Source organism: Lepisma saccharinum, chromosome 10 (assembly GCF_977018435.1).
Source record: "Lepisma saccharinum chromosome 10, izLepSacc3.1, whole genome shotgun sequence".
NCBI classification, from domain to species: domain Eukaryota; kingdom Metazoa; phylum Arthropoda; class Insecta; order Zygentoma; family Lepismatidae; genus Lepisma; species Lepisma saccharinum.
The window spans coordinates 76,685,323-76,706,982 of record NC_139238.1 but is presented as its reverse complement, the minus strand read 5'-3'; the positions used below and the strand labels follow the sequence as shown (position 1 = coordinate 76,706,982).

Genomic DNA, 21,660 nt, shown 5'->3' with positions numbered 1-21,660 from the left:
CAGCTAAAGATACAAGGATACACTTGCTTCAGTAGCAATGCCTTGTTGCAGCCTAATGTCCAAGTCCCTCTCACACCAATCTTCTTACCTTGCTGTAGTGAATTGCATCTTTCCCAACATAACACTTGAAAGTTTCACATCCTACTTCCTTGCAAAGCCTTAAGATATGATTTTGTGTTGGTCCAACATAAGAAGCTCCTAGGTCGGCCCATTGATACAGTGGATCTGTCTTTGTGAATGTTCGTCCTCCTACACGATCTGAAGCTTCGAGAACAACTACATCAATGCCTTTGCTAGCCAATAACTTTGCTGCACTCAGTCCTGCAAATCAGAAAAGAAACTTTGACACGTGTCTATATTATACAACTGTCAACGTGAAACTCAATTGATTTTGATTAACTGTCATTTTGAACAGGGTGTACAATTGATAATTTCCTTACTTCTTGCATGTTCTCCACAAAATTAATCTGCAATATGCAAATATGGACAGATACATTACAATTACAAGATGAAGGGACACACAAATAGCACCTATGCCCTCGCTGGGACTTGAATTTAGAACATCAATTTCACATAATCATCACTCACCCTCATCACCACGATTATCCAAAAAGAGCAAAAAAGTAACAAAAATACAAATGCAATATCACCAGCCTTCATAGCATGTGAGCATGTGTCAAGCTTGTACTTGTGTCGTGTCATTTGTAAAGTGGATTCTAGCTTGGGCAAGTTGGGAAATCATCACTTGGCAAGCTTGCTGTCATTGTAACACGTGGTAAATAGTTCTCTTAATTCAAAGTTGCTGCAAGCTTATATAGCATAAGAAAACCTTTTCACTTCACATCACTAGCAAACATAGATTTTTTTATTTTTTTTAGGGATGGGTGCATTGTATAGGGAGAAGGATACACAATAAAACATTTTGTAATTTAAATTTTGAACCTTCGCTTTGAAAGTTGTTCAAAGACAGAAATTATAATCAGGTGTTATTTTGAAGGGGTTTTGTTATTACCACTTTAGTTTTTCGTGAGTTATTTGATGCATTCATTTAAAATTTTGTTTTTGCTCAAAATTTTGGAGGGGGTTGTAACCCCATCAGCTCCAGTGCTTGACATGAGAAGCATGTTTCAACTCTGAAGCAACCTTTATATGCTAACTGAGAATGACCACTGAATGTAAATGATGGGAAGAAGGAGATATCAACTACAGCTTCAACCCTTTGTTCCATTGCATAACTTTTATCTTGGCAGGTGAGCTTAGGAATTTCAGCATTGCCATATTTCTCCATTCTTCTGTTTTTTTATCCTTGAGTAAAATTCCAAGAAACTATTTCTCCTAATGTTACTGCCCCTCCCCTCCCCAAAAAAGGTGTCACATATACATACATACAGTGAGCATTATGAAAGGTTAGAAACATAGATTATTTATTCATGGGCAAAGTTCAGCTTGTGGCTTAACCGTAAACTAATATGAAAGTTTATTTGTTCGTTAATATATAAATCTTTTATATTTTGTCAATGGAAATATTTAACATTCATTTCAAAGCTCTTAACATCGAATGATCTCTGGATGAAATTATTTTAAAATGATTATCAGTTGTTGTTTTTTTATGATGCAACGTGATGTATGTCAGTAGTCTAAATTACTAGTCGGTACTGTTACGTCAGTAGAGTGTATGATAGGTGGATCATCCGCCGACCTCTGTGGCGGAGTTGTTAGTGGCTATTCTTTGTGAGTGTCCCTTAAACTTTATCAATTTATCACATATAATATTCATCTTCACGATTAGCCAAAAGTGGCAGTAAAGCGAAGTAAAATAATCAATAGTTAGATCATCCACAATAATAATAATGGCTCTACTATTGTTCAGGAATTGCTTGTGATTCTGGTGGGGTTTTTAATGACTTGCGTCATGCCAAAAGGTTTCCTTGGTTAGCTGAGTGTACTGAAAGAATCAAAATATAGTTTTGTTATACATATACTATGTTTCGAGCAAAAGACTCCAAATGCCGTAAGATGTTCTGACTTGAACAACCTAATTAAGAAAAGCTATATAGCAAAAGTCTTCCAAACCTTTGTTGCATAGTGAGGCATCTCACTTGCTAGCTATTATATATGCATGGATCATGTTTTATCGAAAGCTGACAGACTTTAAGCAACAAAACACAATGAGATTGTACTTTCAAATAGACAATGCTTACATCGAGTAATCCCACAAGTAAACTATTAGCAAAAAGAAGTGTAGCCTTCCTTTGGACTTGGCGTTCCCACCCCAAATGCTCATGCTACGCCACTGCATGCATACAGCCTATATATGCATGAATACTGATACTGTAATTTGGGAATTTGCATGAATAAATATTTCAAATTAATTATTAAACTTTAAATTGTAAGGGTTGCTGTGGAATTGTATTATTTGTATTATTCTTCCTAGTTAATTACCTATTTTTGTTCAAATATAAAGGATTTATTTATTGAGAAGTTTCTATATGAATGTGTGTAAGGCTATTTTTAGGTGGGGCAGTACTTGAAGTGGAAATTGCTAGCTGAGGGATGTTTGGTTAAGCCTTAGGGGGTATACTCTTATGTTTTAACATGATGACAATGAAACAGCTGGAGGGATGCTTTGCGAAAATTTTGCAAGCTGGGAGGTATACCATCCCATTGCATCCTCCCTCACTTTGAGCACTGTGGGGGTATAAAGCTCAAATGACCATAAAATGGATATTTGAGTGTAGCCAAAAAGACCATAAAGTAGGTTTTTGTTAAAAAAAATTCAGTGGAGGATATTGCACTTTGTGGGGGTGTGAGTGTGTGTGGATAAATCACCAATTATAGCATTTTGTAAAATTTCTCTTTGTATGTACATATTGAGAAGAAGTGTTGCAACATATTTTGATAAGGATAATTCCCTTGAAGTGTAATGAAGGTTCAAGTAGAAGATAAACGCAAAGGTGAACAGCAAGAAAGTAAACATTATTAGGAACATAGAAGATAAAACTTATTTTTGAAATAACATTCGCTCAGCAACTGCATTCCAGGAACAAAAGAATCCAACCCACTTATTCTCCACAATCTTTTGCCTAGCCTCAGTTGGCAGATAACATATCATTTATTAGATAAAATATTGTATTTCCATCAACACTATGGTGGAGATTAGGAACTGTGCAGTGAATTATGTTATATGATACATTTGTAGAATTTGTGAAATATAATTAGCACATTCACAAACTACAAATGTTTCTGTGTAGCTCATGTATAGCATTTTGTAAAATTTCTTAGCATTTTTGTATAGTATTAGAGATAAATTAACTGTAACTGCCCCAACTCTGTTTCCTGACTCCTTTTTCTGGTATGTGTCATAACCATGGAAAGATCGTATGTTGGGGGCAAGGGAGGGAAACATGTGATCTGTGGGACAGGTGCATAGGCGCTGATTTCTTTCGATATATTTTGGCAAAGCTAAGCAAAGCATAAATACAGACTTTTTCCGTTTGCGGAGCGAAGGGGCATTTTCTTCAGCTTCAGAAAAACCTTTATAAAATTGTAATTACAATTATCTAGCTCCGAAAGGACAAACATATGTATCAGTGTCCATCAAACTTCATTAGCAAAAATTAACTATATTTTGATAATATAATTATATTGTATTCTCCATAAAATTGGCGATACACGAGCCAGGCATCTTGTTGGGCAAAGAGGTTTAATATTGGATGGAGGGCCACCACAAGAAGTGGATGCTATATTTTCAAAGTTTAAATCAAAATAATATACATTGGATTGTGTTTTGTCTAAATTCACTGTGTACTCGAAACAAGAAATATAGTAAATGCACAGGTATACTGGACACTATAAAGACTCAGCAGGGTGATATACTCCATATTGTTGATGAGCCCATTTCAGAAGAGAACCCTGCGTAATTTACCGCATCTTTAAATCAAAGTTCCTGTGTGTAAAAGTTTAATAATCGTAAATAGAAGAAATAATTTAAATTAGGAATGATAGGAAATAAGGACCTAAAATGTTCTCACACAGAATCCTCAATTATTTTATGAAATTTTCAACACTCAAATTATATATTGTTCCAAAATTAAACCATGTTGAAAGTTAGACATTTGACCCCTTATAGGGGGCCTGGGCTCCTCCGGCCACCCCTGTTTCGACGCCCCTGCACAGGTGGCATGACCATAACAGAAACAACTTTCGATGGGGGTTCTCCCATAATTGATTCTATACTTAACAACATTATATAGTCACTACACACTATACAAGCATGTATTTTATGGGAGTGAATATAACTGCTCGACCACTAAGGGCGGTGAGCATATGATTTTGGACAGATTCAACCTGTACTCACATATGGTATCTCTTTCTGGGGCAGTTCACCCAAAATGCAGAAAATTTTTATTTGGCAAAAACGCATATTAAAAATTATGAAGAATGTATCCCTCTCAAAACCAACAAAACAAATTTTCAATGAATTTCAAATATTACCTCTTCCATGTTTGTACATATTAGAAACGTTGTACTTTATTCATTCAAATTCTAAAATCTTCTCAAAAAATCTGGACATGCACAAGTACAGCACTCGTATGCATAACTCCCTCCACCTTTCTACTGTCCGCACATCCAAAACACATAGTGGTCTAGGATTTCAAGGTGTAAAACTCTATAACAAGCTGCCAGAGGAATTCAAGAATCATAATCCAACCAAATTTAAAATAACAGTAAAAAGCTTGCTTATGAAGTGTTTGTTTTATAGCACAGAGGAGTACTTAGATCATATTTTTCATTAATAGACATAACCTTTGACTTTTCTTGTATTTTTATGTTCACTAATAGTCATAACCTTTGATTTTTCTTCTATTTTCTATGTTATTCCATACTCTCTTATACTTTTTAATATGCATAAGTATGTGTTAATTCCTTTGTACTCAAAATCATACATGTAATTTTATTTTATACTCTTTATACTTTTTAATATGCTTAAGTATGTGTTAATTCCTTTGTACTCAAAATTATACATGTAATTGACCTATCTCATATCATAGTGCTATTTGTACTCTATGATCAAGTGGATGGAAATAAATCTTATCTTATCTTATCTTATCTTATGGTATGATATGATTTATTTCATTCCTTTGACCATTGTACAGTGGTTGTTTTCCACACATGGTATGGAACATGTCAGCACATTACAGTTAATAATTATTTTCAAATAGGTACAAGTATGAAGATATTATACATAACATTTAAAAACATTGATTACATTATAATTGATTCTCCTTGTTCGTGCTGTTAGTTGCAAGGTTTACATTAATTTACATACATATAATAGATAAAATCAATACATACATATACATGTCCTAGGAGTTCATTTAGGATGTGACAATTTGCAATTTATTGTCAGGTACTCTTTAACAGAATAAAAACAATGATCTAATAGGTATTTTTTTACATGCTTTTTATATGAGGTAGCTGATTGTATTATTTTTATGTCACTTGGAAGGTTATTGAAACAGTGAACAGCCATGTATTTAGGTCCTTTCTAAAATAATGTGGTGTTGTGTGATGGTATTGTGAGGTTGCTGCCATTCCTTGTATAATATTTATATGAGGAGTTGTTACATTTGAAGGAATACGTCCTATGAAGCCAGAGGTCCTAGGTTAGAATTCTTGTCCAGGGGAGATTAAAACATCTTATTTAAATGTTTGAAAGAAAATGTTTGGGCAATCATACAGGAACATTCAATGGAGTTGTTCGTCAAACCATAGAACCTAACCTAACCTAACTATTCTATGGTCAAACGTTTCCGGTGGTGGTGCCACCCTTGTAGCATCCTTTGAAGATTTCGGTCGTCATTTGTTGCCATATGCTTTACATTGAATTTGATACAGTGGGCTATTCAAATATCATTTTTGTCTAAGTGAAGAGTTTCTCGTCTAATGATTATCGTCGATGATGATGATAATAATAATAATAATAATAATAATGATAATAATAAGAACAACAACAACATTGTAACATTTACAATACATACAGCAAAGCGTAGCTAAATGGGGGACATATGCTCATGCCATGGGTGCTGAAAGATGTGGGGGAGAAGCGGAAGATCGGGCACTGAAAATAAAGTTAGACAAGGGATAGGAATGCTTATGAACAGCAGATCTGAAGTGGAGCAGCGGGAACTTTACTGGTGAAAAATTCCCCTTTGAGAAAGGAAACAAAATGAAAATAAGAAAAACATGTAAACGAGAGAAAGAGAGTTGAAGGCAAGGGTGAATCCACGGTAAGGGCGATCATTAAAAAATATATATGTGGCTCTTTCACTACACACGCACTTGCGAAGTGAATGCACTATATTCACAAGTATTGAATAGCATATGACCCCAGGATTTTAGAAAGGAGGGGGTTAGGTATACAATTATTTAGTAGTCAGCCCTAATTTTGCCATCTTTTCTTGCATTTGATGTTCTTTTCTATAGGAATACTGGGTCAAAGTGGGGTGGTTATAACCCTCACCAACCCAACCCCCCTTGGCCACTGCATATGACACACTGTTGTTCCAACATTATAATGAACTTCTGCAGTCTTACAAAAATATCCTATCCAACAATATTAATCTTTGTTTAGTTGGTACAAGAGTTTTAATTTTAGGCGGGGCAACTGTCTCCTGTACGCAGGGACGTAACTAGGTTGATCAGTTTGGGGGGGGGGGGGCAAACGTAAGATTTTTTCTATCAAACTATTATAAATTAACAAACTATTTATACACCATATAGGCCTATGCTGTATACATACAGTAGTGGCATTAATTCTAGACACTTTTAGTAAAATGTTAATTTTTTAAAAATCTCGAATGTAAAAACTACATTCTGTATAGAAATATTAAACAAGTTTAAATGACATCGTTCAGTAACTTCAATAATTGCATCTGAGTGGAGCATTGTAGTCTATTATTGTTATTGTTATTTTCAACCAACAGAATGCTTGGGTGCGATTGTTGTATAGTAGGTCCACTGGGAACATCATTGTTGTACATTGTTCAGTAGCTTCAAGAATTTCATCTTACTGCAGCATTGTTCTCTGATTATTGGTATTTTCTGTATTGTACTGTGGGTTAAGTGTGAGCTTCATTGTTTGCAGAAGTTGGAAGTTGATCTACTATACAACAATCGCACACAAGCGTTCTGTTGGTTGAAAATAACAATTATAATCAGACTACAATGCTGCACTCAGATGCAATTATTGAAGTAACTGAACGATGTCATCTAAACTTGTTTAATATTTCTATACAGAATATAGTTTCTACATTCGAGATTTTTTAAAAAATAACATTTTACTAAAAGTGTCCAGAATTAATGCCACTACTGTATATCATATAATATTAATGTGTGTGTATATATATATATATATAGTCTTGGAAAGTAAAGGATCAAAGGCCTCCTCGGTGGCGCATGGTAGCATCGTCGCCTTGTAATCAAGGGGTTCCAGGTTCGATATCCGGTGGATGCTCATAGTGGTTCAGAGCCCACTTTACACTGTAGTACCAGTCCCGATTAGCCTTACTGTGTATAAAGTGGACTTAAAACACCAAGTCAATCAATCAATAAATTGGAAAGGAACATCATTTTCTTCTGTAGCCCCCAACAGTCTACCGATATACTCTTGCGAAATCCACAGCCATTATTCGGGAAACTAAATGCAGAATGAACCCATTAGCTTAATGGCTGATACACCAAGAACAATGTTGTTAGTCTTTAGATTTGCAAATTTGCTGGAAAAAAATTGAGAAGTAGGTAAAACCCTTTTCTGTGGTTTTAGATATAAAGTGCTGGAACCAGGTTTACAAGTATTGGCAACAGTGCAAATATGAAATGTGTGCGTAATGAGTTCAAGCTAGGCATCTCATGTATACAGTTCATACCGGAATCAAATCCGGTATCTCTTAGTTCAAGGGCGGGCTCGAGTCTTCTATGGCATCTGATTGTTCACTTGGGAAATGATGACGATAATAAATTATATGCACACGTCTAATTTCTTAAAATTAATCTTATTTGTGTGTGGAAAACTGAATATATGATGGCACTGGATAAAACTAAGTTCCCACACGCTCAAATCATTACGCTCTCGTCTTTGGTTCGGCAGGTTCAACAACCTGCCCGGCTTCGATTCCCGATGGAGGCACATAGTTGTTCGGATCTCACTTTAAACTGTAGGTCCAGTCCCGATTAGCCTTACTGTGCATAAAGTGGACTTAAAACACCAGTTCAATTAATCAATCAATCGAAAGTTTCAAGTTTCGATCCCTGGTGGTCAGGCTGGTAGACAGCATTTGAATTCGGAAGGGGATTATTCCTTATCGGCAGCCGCCATCTAAAGATGACAAGGTTGGAGGGAGGAGTAAATGTGCTGAAGATGAATTTCTTGGTATATTGCAACTTACCATATACAAGATGTTTAGTCCTGTTAATGAAGTAAATTTAATTACTACTACACATAATTAAAATCAGATATTTGTAGGATTTCAGGAAAGGACTGCAGCCCCCGAGCCCCTTTCCTGGGTACGTGCCTGCTTGTATTAGTTCCAAAATTTCTGTGCTGTTCCAACATCGTGAGGACAATTTGGGAAGTACTTGAAAGCGATATAGAAGCAAATTCTGCTCTCGAAACTATGGGACTCGATGTGATGACCACGCGCAACCGAATGAAAGAACTCTTCGCAGGCCTTGTCCCTCAATTTTAATTTTACTGACTAATTGCAAGTTTTTCTCGGCCTCCTCAATGACGCAGTGGTAGCGTCGCCGCCTTGCATTCAAGGGGTCCCAGGTTCGATACCCGGTGGAGGCACATAGTGATTCGGATCCCCGATTAGCCTTACTGTGCATACAGTGGACTTAAAACAAGAACTCGATAATTGGAAGGTTTTAGAAGAACTAAACGTGGCTTTTTATGCATCATACAACTTTGCTTCTTTTCACCCTACTTTTACAGTTTTTCTTCCTAAGAATTCCACTGAGTATAACACACTACGAAACCAGAGGTCAAAGCTTAGGACATTGGACAGGTATAGTTGTATCATGTCTGTCCCATCGCCATTCCTTCGGCTCAAAATTCATCCTCATCGTCGCATTTAACCCAAGAGGTAGAACAGCGGCGTAATATAGAAATATATAAATGATTGATTTGGTTTATTTTACTTCGCTTTTCTGACACTTTTTGGCTAATCGTGAACATGATGTGAAATTGATTAGAAGACATTCATAAAGAACACACACGCCCAGACCGGGATTCGAACCCAGGACTCCTGGCATCGTAATGCACCTTGTTAACCACTGCACAACAAATAGAAACAGAAAATGCTTGATAAGTTATTTGCTTCTCCATAACCCATGATTATATTATAAGTATTATTCGCTGTATGACTAGGGATTAATTATATTTGTATGTCTAGCCAACCTAGCCACCTAAGCAGCAGCAGCTTTCGCATTTGCAGGTGGAGGCTGAATGAAGAAAAATAACAGAATGTCAGAAATATATACAAATTTTGTAACATAATACTTATAGAGCATGCAGACGGCTGTAAAAACATACCTAGTTTCCTTCCTTAATTGAAACGTGGTTTATTCTTCATTATACTACATGAGATCAACCACCATGGGAGTCGAACCCAGGATCTTGTGTGGTAGTCAGACACTCTTTTAGAATGCCAATATGTTGGATATTTGGTCGATCAGTCGATCCTGATCCATTGTTTCCAGAGGAAGACAATCTGGCAGCTTCTCATTCGACATTTTACTCGCAATGTAGGAAAACGAGATCACAAACACTTCGTGATGCTATCTTCTCGCGTTTACAGAAGTTTACCACCGCTCGGACAACAAATCCTACTTCAAACTGACAGATATTAACTGTCCACCAAATCAACAGATGAACCGACCGCTTCGATGTTTCTCCGAATTTTCAGAAAGTGGCCTTTCCCTCCTTGCAGGGCAGTCATTAGCAGGAAGGTTGAGTGTATGTGAGAAGAACCGCTATGTCATTCATTCCCGCGCCGAAAAAGAGACAAGCAATAGAATTCTGTTCTTGGAATTTGAAACGCATGGGAATATCTTTTCTGAACCATAAAATAATTAACCCAGAAAGTTCTAGCCACCCGTAGCTAAATCTTCCTCTTTGTGTCATCCTTTCGGCGCCCATGGAGCCAGTGCAGGGCCAGAGGAAAAGAAAGTGCGGGTTTTGGGGGGATCCTGCATCTGGTGTGCAGCAGGGAGGAAAAGTGCATTTACAATAGGTCTCAGACTTCCCTGACCGGGGCGGACCACAAAACCATTAACTGCATCCTCTCCCAATACATCTGTTTGTGTTCAACAAGCAAGAAACAGAAAAATAAGAAAGAAATGCCTTGCTTGGGTTCATGCTACTGAAAATTGAAGAAGTGTTTCAAACTGCAAGCAAAATTTACTGAAGAATTATTTTGCAATATTTGTCATCAAAGTAAAATTTCCAGCAAATACAGAACAGTTTCCCGGGGCCAGTGTCCCCGCGTGCCCCCCCTAGCGACGTCCCTGCCTGTACGCACGCCTATGTTGGAAATTTCCACACCCCTAGAGCCTAAACTGAGTGTGTCCTGAGTGACGAACTTAACTATAGAAGAGATTTCAGACCGAGGGGACAAGCGACGCGTGACTCTTGTCGCTTGGACTGGGCCGTTTTCTCAGTACCGTGCACAGATACCGTGCTTCGTGTCGCCTCGACCAGTTTTCCGCGCATGCGCCGTGAGTGGTTTGCTTTAGACCGAAGAGACCCATGTCGTTTATCGCTTATCACCTCGGTCTGAAAGCTTCCTAAAACTAGAAATACAACCTCACCGCTAAGTCCCGCGCCAACAACAATGACAGGGTCTTGAGGAGCCATTGTTAGGTTCGGTCTGTCAACCTGTGTAAAAGAAAACACCAACTGCCACTCGCTTGACTGCACTTTAATTGACGCAATGAGCAACCTTTTTTATCTTGGAGAATTACGTAACTTTCAGTGTCTAATCTGTGAAGGAATCCCGGGACGATAAAGTCCAAACTTATCTGAGTCGTGACATTTACTCCGAGACAGACAACGGTTGGAACATATGAACCCAAACAAAACATGCGTATGCATTTCGAGGGAAGAAAATGCTAGGAGCAGCTTTCTTTAAACAGAAATGAAGCATGTTATAATTAGGGAAATTATTTTAAGGTGCAAAATTATGGTCGGGAAAGCGAAAAAAATATTCTGAACATGTTTTCAAAAAAGATGCAAAAGAAAGGTGCTGATAACGTGCCTTTATTCAATGCTCTCTTTTTCTGTGCCTTCTGTATATAATGTACGCGGACCGTAGAGAGAACGGTGGCTCTGCCGAATACGTTTTGTTGAAGTTTGTGTTTTCTCTCGCGGGTTTTGCTACATTATCTTGGGAACTATTGAGGCTGCAAAACCTGACACCCGAACACAAAATGAAACGTTCAGGAGCAGCACTCCAGGGACGGCGACAGGGGTGGGCACGGGTGGGCAGGCGGCCACCCAAAAATTTCTGTGCCCACCCGATTGCCCACCCAATCAAATTCACTAAGTGCACATACTTAGAGATATGTGATTGTTGCAATAAATAAGTGTATTCTGGTGTTCATTACATGTATATTTTATTAACGAATATTATCTATACTAGAAATGTTCACATATCATCATCCCATAAAAAGCTGATTTAACTTTGTCATTAGAAAGCAATAAGGAATTACAAGAGATCTTAAAACAATAAAACTGGGACCAATTGAATACTTCTATGATTAGAAGCAGCTAGTGGGCTTAGGAGGCGCAAGATTATACAGGGTATGGTCAAAATGAGATCAGAATTTAGGGTGAGCTTGAGGGCTGCTACTCCCCTGTCGCCGTCTTCACTGAGGAAAAAACTGCTTTGAAAAGTAGGCTACCGCATATAGAAAAAAAAATAGGTACACTGGATGTGATGAAAAAATGTAGATAAAGGTATAACTAACCACCTCATGTAGCTTGGCGAAAAGATATAACTGAAACTTGGAGGGGAATGGGGTGGGGTCTTGGTGTTGTAAGCTTCGGGTCTTCACATATATAAATCCCGGCCTGCGTATGATTAAATTAATCTCTAAATAAACAAATAAAGATCTCAGTGTTGCTTCCTCCAGCAACACAATAAATTATTTCGACTTTTGAATTAGGTCTACATTGCTATTCGTTCTACTAATAAGAAGCAATCACAATAACCACTATAATACCGAGGTATATTAATTTTGTTGTAACAGTTATGGGTTTGGAAAAAGCAACAGAATTATTGAATTGATAATGGGTCTGTAATTCTGTTTAGAAATTCTAGTTCCACACATAAATTCTTGCCTATCAGTTACGTAATTATGCGATTTTTCTTGTGATTAACTTACGTAGAATTTAAAGAAGGTGTTGGAAGGAAAGCTTTGTTTTGAGTGGGTCAGATCAATCGCGATGAGAATGGTTTAAACTTTAGAAGCATCAGAGGTTTAGCCAAAAAGATCAACAGAATTTGTAGATGCAGATGAAGTAAAGAAGAAAAGGTATGTCACGAAGTATCCATAAGAAAATTTTGTCTATTTGTTTTTAAGTCGACTTTTATGCTCAGATAGGCTAATCGGAACTAAACGTACAGTTTAAAGTGGAGTCTGAACCAGTGTGCATTGTGCTTCCACCAGGAGAGGGGGCAGTAGATGAACCTCTTCATTATAAGGCGACAACGTTATGCCATGGGAGAAAAAAATATACAGAAAGAATTCGCAGGAAACGTGTTATATTATGACAATAGAAGATGAGTTCATTTAAGAGGGTGTATTACCAGAGACAATATTTGAGACTTTCGGAAAACAACGTTATTTTTCACTGAGTTAGCTGCCTTGATTCAACAATGAAACACTGTGAAACTGAAACTACCACCTCAACATTCGAAGTGGTATGAACTAATGAAACTCCACTTTTGGAAGAGTAAGTTGATGCTGATTCGACTGATTTGTTCTATGTGAAGTCACTTTTCTGCTAATTTTGGCTAACAGCGACAATGAGGTTCAATCGTGATTAGATGAAAGTGACGAAGGGGAGAAAACAAATACACGCAGACATTGAAAATACAACCCCCCCCCCCCCAAATTATTATTTTGACTGTGGTTCTTGGCGCCAGAGACTCGTTCGCCTGCAAGATTAAAGTTTCCAGGTATACTGCTCAGGATAGAGGTTGACATTTGAGCGCTTTCGAAAAGTTACCGGTATAGTGACCAATTTCGATGAATTCCTTGTGCCCAAAATCACATTCTACAAAATGTAAACTGTTTGTTACCTCAGTGTATGTGTTCATCTAACCCTACGTGTATCACTTCTCCCGCATGATTAACGAATATTACTTCAGAAACAGAATAACTACTTAGCTAACAGATTTTTCAATGTTAATTGATTATTACTTTTGGGCGGTCTTTTGTCAAAATAGCCTTTCATAACCCTGGGGATACTTTATACAGAATGAAAAAGAATTGGGTTTTCCGTGTGTGTGTGTTTACATTCCCAATAAGACATAACGTTTAATCCAAATATCCGATGGCGGCGATTAAGAGGAGCATACATGTGATGTGTTGTGCATGGCAGTTAAGAGAAACATTTGAAGAATGGATCGAGAGAAAGAAAGGGAGAAAGATGTAACGTTAACAAGCTGAGAATGAAAGATATAAGAAGGCATTAGGGAGTAAAACAGAAAAGATGAAAAGGAAAAGGAAAATAGAAGGGAACTCGGGAGTGTAAGAGAGAAGGGGATACATATGCATGCATGTCGTACATATATGTGTCTTGCATGCATATATATACAGGGTGTCATTTTAATGGCGCCCAATGACCACGGAAACGTGTAGAGAACATCAAAACAAACATCTTTTCTCTGTAACATTTTTCTCGTTGGTGCGTCGTTTCGGCGCTACAGTCGTTCAAAAAAGCCCGTTTTGCCGCCTGAATGCTGGCAACCACACACAACATTTGTTTGCATTGGTGACGTCATATCCAGTCGTGAAGCGATGCGTTCCAGGGACACACATATTTTGTGAAAAATGACATAGCTACAATCAGCCACATTATTTACCGTAAAACAAAACGAGAAAACACGTTCTGTAACCTAACAGGAAGTAAACAAACTATACGAAAAATGGTAGAATGAAAATCGAATTCAAGTGGAAGTGGTCATATCGAATTTTCTCTCAACTTACATGTCAAATATTTGCAAATTTATTTACCAAGTTGGCATCTACAATTTAGTCTTATCCACTTTGTCCTTCGGATACTAGTTGTCTGTGACACACTGAACAGATGACAAAAAATAAATTAAAGAACTCAAAATTCCAAAGGTAAGCAACACATAGGTTAATATAATGTATATTCAGGGAATTATGAGGCAAGTGGCAAAAATGGTTGAAAATACAGGGATATGAGTAGTAGTAATACAAGCTCTCCGACGGCTGTGTTTATCTATGCACCGGATACACATGTAATAGTTTACAGCTGTGAACAGGACAGTATATTCGCTACTTATTCATCATTAGATTGTTACTGTGGCTGTACGTGTTTTAGCCGTAATGTAACAACGTGAAACTCGGATACTTCCCTTATCAGCAGAAAAGCACGACATGGCATCTGGACACAAACCTGTAGATATCAACCTTGCAACGAGATTTGCAAATATTTAACATGTAACTGGGCGTAAACAGCCACATGTAAGCTGTGCAAATATTTAACATGTAACTGGGCGTAAACAGCCACATGTAAGCTGTAAGTCCAATAAAATTTATTGTTGTTGATATTTGACATGTAGGCTCAGACAAAATCCGATATTGACACTTCATTTTGAATACGTATTTTTACCATTCTCATATCGTTGGTTCACTTCCCCCTTCACCGGAGATGACTGCTGATCTTCTGGCTGGTAGGTTATGATGTTCGGTCTTCTGGACGCATTTCTCGCTTCGTTTTACAGCTAATAATGTGGTTGGTAGTTTGTCATTTTTCACAAAATTTGTGTATTCCTTGCAACCCTGCCGTGCGCTGTTTCGCCGCAGGAAATGACGCCACAGATACGATCAAATGTTGTGTTGGGTTGCCAGCATCCAGGCGGCAAAACGGTCTGTTTTGAACGACTGTAGCGTCGAATTCGACACGCCAACGAGAAAACTGTTGCTGAGAAAAGTTGTTTGTTTTGATGTGCTCTATACGAATCTCTGGTCCGTGGGCGCCATTAAAATGACACCCAGTATATTTACATTTATACCTGCCCACCCTAATCTATCAATATACAGCTTCTGCCCACCCGGTCGAAAATTTCTGGCGCCGTCCCTGGCACTGACATTCCTGCAACGGTACCATGATGACGGCGATGATTTCCTCGACAGGATCGTCACGGGCGATGAGACGTGGATTTCGCACTTCACCCCGGAAACCAAGCATCAGTCAATGCATTGGCGGCATAGTGGATCTCCGGTCAAGAAGAAATTCAAACAAATTGCGAAATCTTCCGAAGTCTGAATCTGGAAGGGAATTCCTCCCTCCCCCCAATCATGATACGACATTATACGGAATCCCATATACCCTAATAAATCACAAAATCAATAAGTGTCTTTGTTATGTTGCTAGAGTAACACATGATATAATTGTAAAGATTATTGAGAATTTCAGGTAGGAATGTGTTCTGTATTTTTCACAGGGGGGCAAAGCAGTTGCCCCCCCCCTGTCCGGACCTGACTGCACTCGTGCTGCCAACTGGTGTATCACGATGTAAACTTGGTGAGCTTACAGTTATTTTCATGTATCATTCATATCTGTATGTGCAATACTTTGGAATATACATTGTTTTGAAATCGAACGAATCAATTATAGTAGCCCTGTATTTGCGATTAGCCAAAAGTGGCAGAAAAGCGAAGTAAAATGAACAAAATCAACCAATCAATCAATAGTGTAGCCTCTCCCAGCGCGATCATGGGGTGTGCGATGCGTACTGTACGTACAACTATCAGCATTGCAAGGGTATAAAATCAGAAATTACATACCACTGAGACCAGCTCCAATCACGATAACTGGGTCACGAGAAGCCATTTGCGTTTCCTCTATGACAGCAGGTGAACAACTGCAACGGATGCTGTCAAATTCTGTTCTATCACAACGATGCCTTTCCCTCAAGAAGTTTTGTCGCTCGAATGACTAGCACAAACAAAACCCGTCGTAAGATAACGTCACTTTCCATTATTGTCATTTACAAGAGCTCGTCCAAGGTTATCACGCACATATCCCGTATACACGTCTCCTACTTAGGCAGCTGTGAGCGAAGTTACATGTAAAACTAAGTCTTTAATGGTTATTCAGTGGAGTAAACACAGGGGGGGGGGGCATGCCCAACCTCACCTTGGACGGAAGTCCATTGTAGGCGGGGAAAGAGGGGGCAAATAATGAAGTAAAAAAGGCACGACTAGCAGAATCTAGGAGTAGTAGGACAAATGGATACTCAAGATGGAACTAGTTTTCACCTATTTCTTACATTTTTGCTTCCAGACGGTCAAGGGCACCTGCAGGGGGGCCACAGGGGGCAATTGTCCCCCTCGATTTCAAATTTTATGCACATAAAAATGTATTTCGTTAAATTGTCTTGTTCGCTTCGCTCACAATATCTGCCTTTCTTATAGTCTCGTCAAGTTCAGAGCCGTAACTAGGGGGCGACGGGAGTCTGCCCTGAGGGCCGAACGATCTAAATGAAGAAAGTTGTAAGAGAGGAGAATGCCGTGGCGACCCGTGAAATTATTTGCTCCCTATTAAATCAATATTGTTATCAATTTGCAAAAGTGTGGATCTGAAAATGTTCTTGATAGCTTCGCTCGCAATATAATTCTTTTCTGTAATGCATAGTAAATTACCAGAGAGAGTAACCAGCTATGTACTTCAAACTGTTGCTATTAAATAGTTTGGTCTTAAATGCCTGTACAATTCATTCGAGGAAAAAGAACGCGCACTTGAGAGACAATTTATATATTTTTTTCTGTTGGTTTGTTATGAGGCGGATGAATTGATTATGTAATGCATTTAAATAATGTGTTACATGTGTATTAAAGAAGCTTTGAATACGTACACAATTTAGTGTTATGTTGCAATGTGTTTTCTTATTTTACGTCGCTCTATGTTGCATATATGTCGTACGTACATGAAAGTTATGCATGACATATGTACAAAAAGAATTACATTGGTCGTGCATTTTCTGTCTTTCAAGAATGCAGTTTGTGTGTACGTTTCCCATTATTAGCTAATGTGAAATTGAACGTGTTGAAGAAAATATTTCAAATCGTTTGTTCCAATACAAACGCTTTAGCACCGACTTACCCAATTCTACCCGCTTTTTGCTTGATTTACGAGGATAATAACGTCTTTGATACTACAAACACCACAAAAAATAATAATAATAATGATATGTGATTATTATTATTGGCACGTTTGTATTGGTGCTTGCCCCACCCCAGAAAAAATATTTTCCATTACACGTTTTCTTTTTGCTTTAATCAAACTGTTCAAATATTTCACAGGGCCGTTTACCAGAAAATACATTTTTATATTTTAAAAAAAACATATAGTCTATACCAGTAGCGTACGCAGGATTTCATCATGGGGGGTTATTTCTAAAACTTTCTCCAAATTCACATTACCATTGTTCTATTATACTTTAATTGATTAATAATACTCATAATTAATTAATAATATTTATAATTAATTAATTAATACTAATAATACCACTACTACTATTAAGTAGTAAGGATCTACATAAATATATTTATAGAAGTAATAGAAGGAAATTACTTTCTAGTCATTCGATTCTTAACAAATTCTAGGAGTATTTTTTTGTTTCTTTGTTACGAAATAATTGTCTACTCAACGAGGCGAGACATTTTAAGTGTGAAGAAATACAAAAAAAGAAGATAATATATTTAAAAAAATTAAATAATCAAAATATGGAACTCATCCAAGGAGCCGCGGTGGTCTAGTCGATATGGCGTCTGACAACCACGCGGGAGATCAGGGTTCGATTCCTGGAATTGGTTGAAATTTTTCCTGGGGGCTCCAGGGCTCACCCAGTCTCATATCAGTGGGTACCTGTGAGCAACCCTGAGGGTTAAAGGCTGTCGGAGTGTGTTGCTGATCACATTACCTCCAAAATGGCCGAGATCGAGAATGTGTGGGACCCCACCCATACATGTGCCTTCATGGCACGGTTCTATATGCAGGAGGAAATTTACGTTATTTTTACCTATGGAACTGACCCAGGATGATGATGAGGTGCGATGTAGAATACATGTTGATAAATTCCACTGAGTCTATTCTTGCGTTCAAAAGTAAGTTTAAAGACATTCCAACACATTTATCACTTCTAGGTGATTCACAAAGCACTTTTTCAACATTATTTATATAGTAATGTGGATGTAGATGCAGCACAAGAGGATGCGAAATCAGTATAATATCACAATATTCCTTGATCACAATAACGTCGAGACACAGCGACGAAGCAAGGAATTTTCACAATTCTCGAGAGAGTCACAGCGGGAAGTTTTGCAAAAAAATTTGCAAAATTGAACTTTGCGGTCGCTTAGATTGTTTTGACATATCGACGGATCCCACTGCAAAGATTTATGTGAAACGCGGCAATACCGCCCTCAAAATCTACCATGCACATGCACGATAATTCACATCTGGATTTTCTTGCTGTTCTTACCAACAAAACATTTTACAATAGTTCAGCTTATTGTCGTTCGAATTCAGAAATGCCATGGGTGGACTGGTGACTGTGTATTCTTGTCGGCCTAGCCTTTGTCTGCATTAGCCGCTTACAACGAACCAAGAATTTTCTTTAGTTAATTCTTATTGATCACAGAAAAAAATACATGTTCATTGAACATTGTTGCAGCTGAGGTACAAAACAACTTTTTTTCTGTTTTAAATCACAGTTGGCCTCATATTTTATTTTCAACAATTCGTGTTTATTTTCAAGTCAAGGCATTCACTCTTAAAGACGCGTGTGTTTGGAATGCTGTGCTTTTCTCTGTGCTGCATGGGAATAATAATTCAAATTATTATTATTAGTAGTAGTAGTAGTAGTACTAGTAGTAGTAGTATTGTTGCAGATCTTTCATTGTGATAAATTGGCCATTTTCATTATTTCCACTATTTTTTATGTTATTTCAAAAGCTCAAGGGGAGGTTAAACCCGGTAACCCGCCTTGCGTACGCCACTGGTCTATACTTATGGTGGCAAAAATCATAAAAGCAATTGTAAGCATGTTTTTATTTTAAAAAATCAAAAATAGATTTAAATAAGAAAAATCCGATTTAGATAAAAAGAAATCATCAAAAATGATTTTTTAAAAATAAAAATCATTTTTTTATCCACCCTGGTAAACAGTGACACCATTATCAGACTTGATTGGGAAACACTAATGCAGCCGCCACATTACCCAGGCATTGCACTGTCGGATTACCATTTGTTCCATACGTTAGAGGGGACGACGGTTCCGAACCATCGACGAGGTGAACACACACTGGATGACTTCGTTGATTCACGTTCCGCTGAGTTCTACCACAGATAAAGGTATAGCCTACCATTATCTGTGGTTCTACCATGGTCTCCGCCGCCCTCCGTGGCGGAGTGGTTAGCACATAGCGCTACGACGCCAGTGGTCCCGGGTTCGAATGCCGTCATGGGCATGGATGATTGTGAGTGTCAATTAATCAATTTCATCATATCATCACTCATCCCCATCTTCGAAAATTAGACAAAATAACAAAAAGCGAAATAAAATAAAGCAAATCAATCAATCAATCATTCTACTATGGTCTGCCCGAACCTTGGAAACAGGTTAATGCTGGTGATGGCCACTATTTGATTTTCCACGTACGTCTTATTTCCGGACCCGATGATGTCGTGACAATATTTTAAATGGTTTTCTTAGGATTTTTCTCACAAAACTTTCTGCATAGTTTAAACCCCCTTTAACCCACCCTTTTACAGTTTATGTTTTGCATTACTTGTTGTTTTTTTTTAATATGGCCCTGATAGACACAGCGATCTTATGCAAAAAAAGAAAAAATGGGTCAACGGATGAATAAAGATTTTGATTATTATCATGATTATGGCAAACTCGAAATAATTGTTGTACCTCTAACATTTTATTAAAACAGGCATGATGTAATGTAGACAATTTCGTATTGAGTACCAACGACTGAATCTTCTTATGTAGATGTCACTCTTATTTGAAAAACGTTTTCTAACTAGGAATTGATTCATCTGTGTGTTACTGATCTGTGAGAACGAGGCACACGCAATCAGGCCAAGAACATCATCGAACATCACCTGTTAGAGGGTGGAAACGTTACGTTTTTATGTATATCTTTTTATACAATAATAATTTGCCTTGGTCAGCATTTTAATGTTTTATATGCACATGAAGGTAGCAAATGAGTTTATGCATTAAAGAAAACAAGAATTTTGTACAGAGATGAAAAAATACTTTTCGTAAGTTATATGATGACGTCACATTTGGGTCATTAACATAATCATGTTTAACCTATGGTGGTCCAATGGTCCACTAGTGGACCATCGTGCTCATTAAAAAGTTCATGTGCTTTTAGGACCTTCATACTTGTATGTGAGGTTGTAAACGCTGACAGATGTTGAGGTAAAACTTTGAAATGTCATGTGGAAGAAAACCCACCCACCCAGGACACCCCTCCCCCCACTTCAAAGTTACGTATGGAAGCTGGCGGGAATTTTAAATTTGTGCACTTACTTGACAAAAAATGTTATAACTCGTAGACTATTTCACCAATCTACTTCGGGTAACTTTTGTTTTTCCTCTAAAACATCAGGGCATGTAACCGTGCAGGAATCAAAACGCCAAAGCCAATAAGAGGGGTTGGTTGGGCCGCGGCCCTCAACTTTCAATGAAAAAATCATAAAAATGGGTAGTTTGCCCCCTCTTCCTCCGCTATTTTTGGAAGGGGAGGCAAACTTTAGCCTTATTTTCAAAGAATGGTCGTTTCTCAACCGATTGAAAGTCATTTCATGTTCCTGGGTGCATTACATTATACTAGGTCACTATTTATATTTTGAGCCTAACAATGAAAAAACAGGAATTTGGCATTGAAAACTGCTTTATTGTTTTTCGAAGTATTCTCCTTTATGGTCAATACACATTTGCATTCGTTCGAACCATTTGTCGAAGCAGTTTTTCCAATCTTCTTGAGACACCTCCATAATATGGTTTTTGAACGCATGAACGGCGTCTTCCGCCAACGAAAATCGTTGTCCACGCAATTTATTCTTGACATTCGGGAACAAGAAGAAGTCATTGGGTGCCAAATCAGGACTGTACCCATCAATTCGATTTTTTGACTGTTCATAAAGTCGGTTGTTAGACGAGATGTGTGACAGCTGGCATTGTCTTGATGAATCCGACGGCGTTTGTTTGTTTTCCGTATTTGACCGAAGACCTCTGGCAAACAAATTGTTGTGTACATAGGCGCCGACCCCATGGGGCTTGGGGGGGGCTCGAGCCCCCCCAATGTTAATAA

At 38.0% G+C, this 21,660-nt stretch overlaps 1 protein-coding gene across 2 annotated transcripts in view; it reads right to left on the bottom strand.

The window, feature by feature from the left end:
- The window catches only part of LOC145993953 (amine oxidase [flavin-containing] A-like), a 48,311-nt gene extending 31,934 nt beyond the window's left edge, over positions 1 to 16,377 (bottom strand). The window contains exons 1-2 of one of the 2 annotated variants that reach the window (XM_083129931.1): positions 16,108 to 16,377; positions 89 to 321 (exon numbers count right to left, since the gene is read on the bottom strand). In XM_083129931.1, the coding sequence (XP_082986057.1) occupies positions 89 to 321; positions 16,108 to 16,153 (279 nt within the window). In that variant the 5' untranslated portion in view covers positions 16,154 to 16,377. Of the gene's footprint in view, positions 1 to 88; positions 322 to 10,872; positions 10,991 to 16,107 lie in introns of those variants that run through there. The other variant, XM_083129932.1, reaches the window with a different exon arrangement.
- Between the last annotated feature and the right edge of the window lie 5,283 nt (positions 16,378 to 21,660).